The sequence below is a fragment of the Larimichthys crocea genome, unplaced genomic scaffold (assembly GCF_000972845.2).
Source record: "Larimichthys crocea isolate SSNF unplaced genomic scaffold, L_crocea_2.0 scaffold44481, whole genome shotgun sequence".
In the NCBI taxonomy this organism is placed as follows: Eukaryota; Metazoa; Chordata; class Actinopteri; family Sciaenidae; genus Larimichthys; species Larimichthys crocea.
Genome location: NW_020855791.1, coordinates 649 through 4,186, shown reverse-complemented (window position 1 = coordinate 4,186; position 3,538 = coordinate 649). Strand labels below are relative to the sequence as shown.

Genomic DNA, 3,538 nt, shown 5'->3' with positions numbered 1-3,538 from the left:
AACCAAAAAAGGCAGCAGGAACAAGAAAGAGCACGATGAGGGAAAGAGTGAGGGAGGTGATGAGAATCATCGTCCTTGTGGAACTAGAAGATAAATGCAGATCAGAGGTGGATTTCATTAGAAAGAAAATAGTTAGAAATTCTGGATGATAATATACAGAAAAGGTTTCACTGCTCAACACAAAATAAAATAAACAGTACACACATCTTGTGTTCAGCTTGCAGGCTGTCTCCACCTGTCCCGTTAATGGTTGGGTTTGTTGGCTGAGCTGTATGTGTCTCTGCACTCGTAAGCAAGGACGAATGCTGGGGAGTGGTTGGAAGTGTCTCTGTAAAGTTTGAGTAATTAAATGTAAAAAAAAAAAATGTTAATCCAGATTATAGTTGATATCAGGCATTAATAGGCTTTATATCAGGGCTTGATTTGTGTCCATTTTCATCATTTCACAAATAAGATGGAACAAGATTGCCTAATATTTTATATAAGGTTGCTAATTAATCAAAACATAAAATGGATAGTATCTTACCTGCTGTAGTTGTAGTAGCTGAGGTTAATTTATGAACACTTATGTGTACTGGTATCTGGAGGTTTTGGCTTTTGCAAAGATACCAGTTCATGCTGTCTGCCTTCAATTCACTCATAGTCACAATGAAAACATTGGGGACACTTTGATTGATAGTCACTGTTGTACCATCTATTGTTCCAGTCTGATCTTTCGCAGTCACACAGGTGTTGTTCAGCCTGCACCATTCTGTTACTCTGTCATTTGTATAGCGGCATATAACAGTCACACTTCCTCCTTCAAATGCAACAATTTCCTGTTGCTCCACAGACAGACTTGGCATATCTTGGAAAAAAGCACAATACAAAATGAAGCATAGTTTGATTTTATTATCTGAGATATGTAAGAAAAATGTTCTACTTGTGACTACTCAATAGAAAATTGTTGGTAGTCTAATAATAATCAGCCTCCATAGCAAATACGTCTGTCCTTAGTTTACTTACAATTTCACAGAGTATCTGAAATGTGCATAAAGATGTTTTAAGGATTCTTACCTTTAGTGACTGACAGATGAAAATATGCTTTCTCGTCTGACCCTCCATTAATCTCCACAACACACCACCACAGGCCAGTGTCCCCACTCGTCAGATCATTTATAGTCACGGTGAAGATTCTTCTGTTTTTGTCATCAGAGATTGAATACTTTCCTGAACTTTCTTGGTCTGTTGTTACTACAAGTTTGCACAAGTTCCAGGTTCCGCCTTTACACAGATATTTCACATGGTTTGTGTAGCGTGGATCATAGAGACATGGGATAGAGATGGAGCGTCCGGCCTGGACCGACACTTCACTCACTGTCATAATTTCACTGTGAATTTCTGACAAAGGAACAAGAGACACATAATCAGTACTCGAGTTGAGGGAGGATGGGGGGGGGATCATTTCCGGGCTGATGTACAGCAGTTCAGTGATCTTTATGATGATATGTCAATGATTAACTCATGTCCAGTCAAGAACAACTCAGTAACTAGTCCTGAGATACAATGCCGATAGTGTTTTTATTAAATAATCAACAGTTTTAAGCCATAAATGACAAATTTACGCAGAGCAAAGAGAGATGTGTTAATAATGAGGAAGCAGCCTGTTTATAATACTGACTGTCATACACAGAGTGTTCATTCACTGACAACACTGATGCAGACATGACTTTTTCATATATCCCTCAACTAATATGCCTACTCACTGGACTCATTGGTAAGTCAGCCTTCAAAAGAACACTGATTTAAATAAATAATAGTCATTTTGCTGGTATTGTATGCTGCTGTAAGTAATGAACCTCAAGTCTTATATTTAAAGTGACAATGAGCTACCAATTTAATTACTTATAAGTGTCTTGTTTAAATAAAAAAGTTAAGTCAGATACTAATTGCAACTGATGTGTTATGTATCTGTAGTCACTATTTAACCGGTTACTAATATACTGTTAAGTCATAATGCTTTGAAGGCTCACTATTGATTATGTGCAGTAGTCGAGTTGAAATGAAACCAGGGGGGATGGTGAAATTTTTTCATTTATGTAACTTATTTCCAGCAGGGGGGTCTGGGGGTCCTCCCCCCAGAAATTTTGTATTTCTTAGATGCAATTTCCTGCATCTAGTCAATTTTAGGGTGACTCGCTAGACATGGCAAATTCTAAATCCCATCTGATTCATACCTTGCATTCTCAGTGCATGGCCTGCACAAAAATCAATACTATTTATCGGAAAAGAAACAATAACCACTTAACTATGGACCTCATGTCATTCACATCTTTTTTTTCTTTATTTGTGAATTGGCTCCAAATATTTTTTTAAAACACAAACTTTGTGCATGTTTTTACATCTTTGTGTGTTTTTAAACATATTTAAAATACATTTAAACACATTTTTGTTAAAAACACATCTTCACGTAAAAAAACACAATTTAAGGAGGAGGAAAGAAGACTTCGAGTTTTAAGACGAACGCGATGTTTGAAACAAGCGGTATTAAAGATAGTGAAGCAGCAGGTAGCAGCTCGCGGTGCTGCTAAGCTAAAACAACACAGAGTGTGGATGATTGACACCTGTCACCTGTCGACCAATCAGCGTCAGGGAGAAACTATTAGTACCGCCACATTCACCTTTGACCCCCAATGACGACCCAGAATGAAGTAAACCCAAAGGTAGTATATGCAGCAAAAGGTCTCACTTCACTGTAAAAAGCTCTTTGTCTTTATGAAAACAACCAGAGAGCTTCGTGACTGATTCAAACTAAAGCAGGACTAGCAGGAGACATAGCAGGAGACATTAGCAGGAGACATTAGCAGACATTAGCAGGAGACCTAGCAGCGTTTCTTCGCGCTGGACATACTGTGTCGTTTTTGGGATTTTTTTTTTTGCTACTCTTGGGGGCTAGCTCCTAGCATATATACATAGAACGCCGCATTAGCTGATTTTGAATCTTACGTCAAACGCCGCGCCATATTGGTTGGGCAGATCTGCCCGTAAATATACAGAAATGGGATGAACTTCATAAAGCACCTTTCTACAAAGTTTGCAAGGTTAATGTTCTCTACACCCTCACACCATACCCTAAATCTGGAAACACAACGGCACCAAAAAACAACCGTATGTAACTTTTAAATTATGATTATAAAATGTTTACTCCCTTATCAGCCCAAACCAACTATATTTTTCTAATGCCTGAGTGTTTACAGCTCTAATGTGTGGTACACTGTTACTGTGATGATAAATATTGAATATTATATTTACCATTTAATCTGTGTCTGAATAACCACGCTCCCTGCAATGTAGATGTTTGACATGAGGGTTTCTGAATAAAGAGGCACTAACGTGTACATACACACACACACCACCACAACCACACTATAACATTATGTATATATAGTGTGTGTGTGTGTTGTGTGTTGTGTGTTGTGCTGTGTATGGTATATATATATATATGTGTTGTGTGTGTGTGTGTGTGTGTGTGTGTGTTGTGTGTGTGCTCTTTATTCAG

The 3,538-nt window shown here is 38.0% G+C and overlaps 1 protein-coding gene across 1 annotated transcript; it reads right to left on the bottom strand.

Annotated features, from left to right (window-relative positions):
- Positions 1 to 4: 4 nt before the first annotated feature.
- On the bottom strand, positions 5 to 1,444 carry LOC109139741 (polymeric immunoglobulin receptor; the record flags this gene model as incomplete). The annotated part of the gene is made up of 4 exons (XM_027276556.1): positions 1,057 to 1,444; positions 527 to 847; positions 205 to 328; positions 5 to 83 (listed from the first exon to the last, which is right to left on the bottom strand). Coding segments are annotated over exons 1-4 (912 nt in total), but the record flags the coding sequence as incomplete, so codon positions are not given.
- Between the last annotated feature and the right edge of the window lie 2,094 nt (positions 1,445 to 3,538).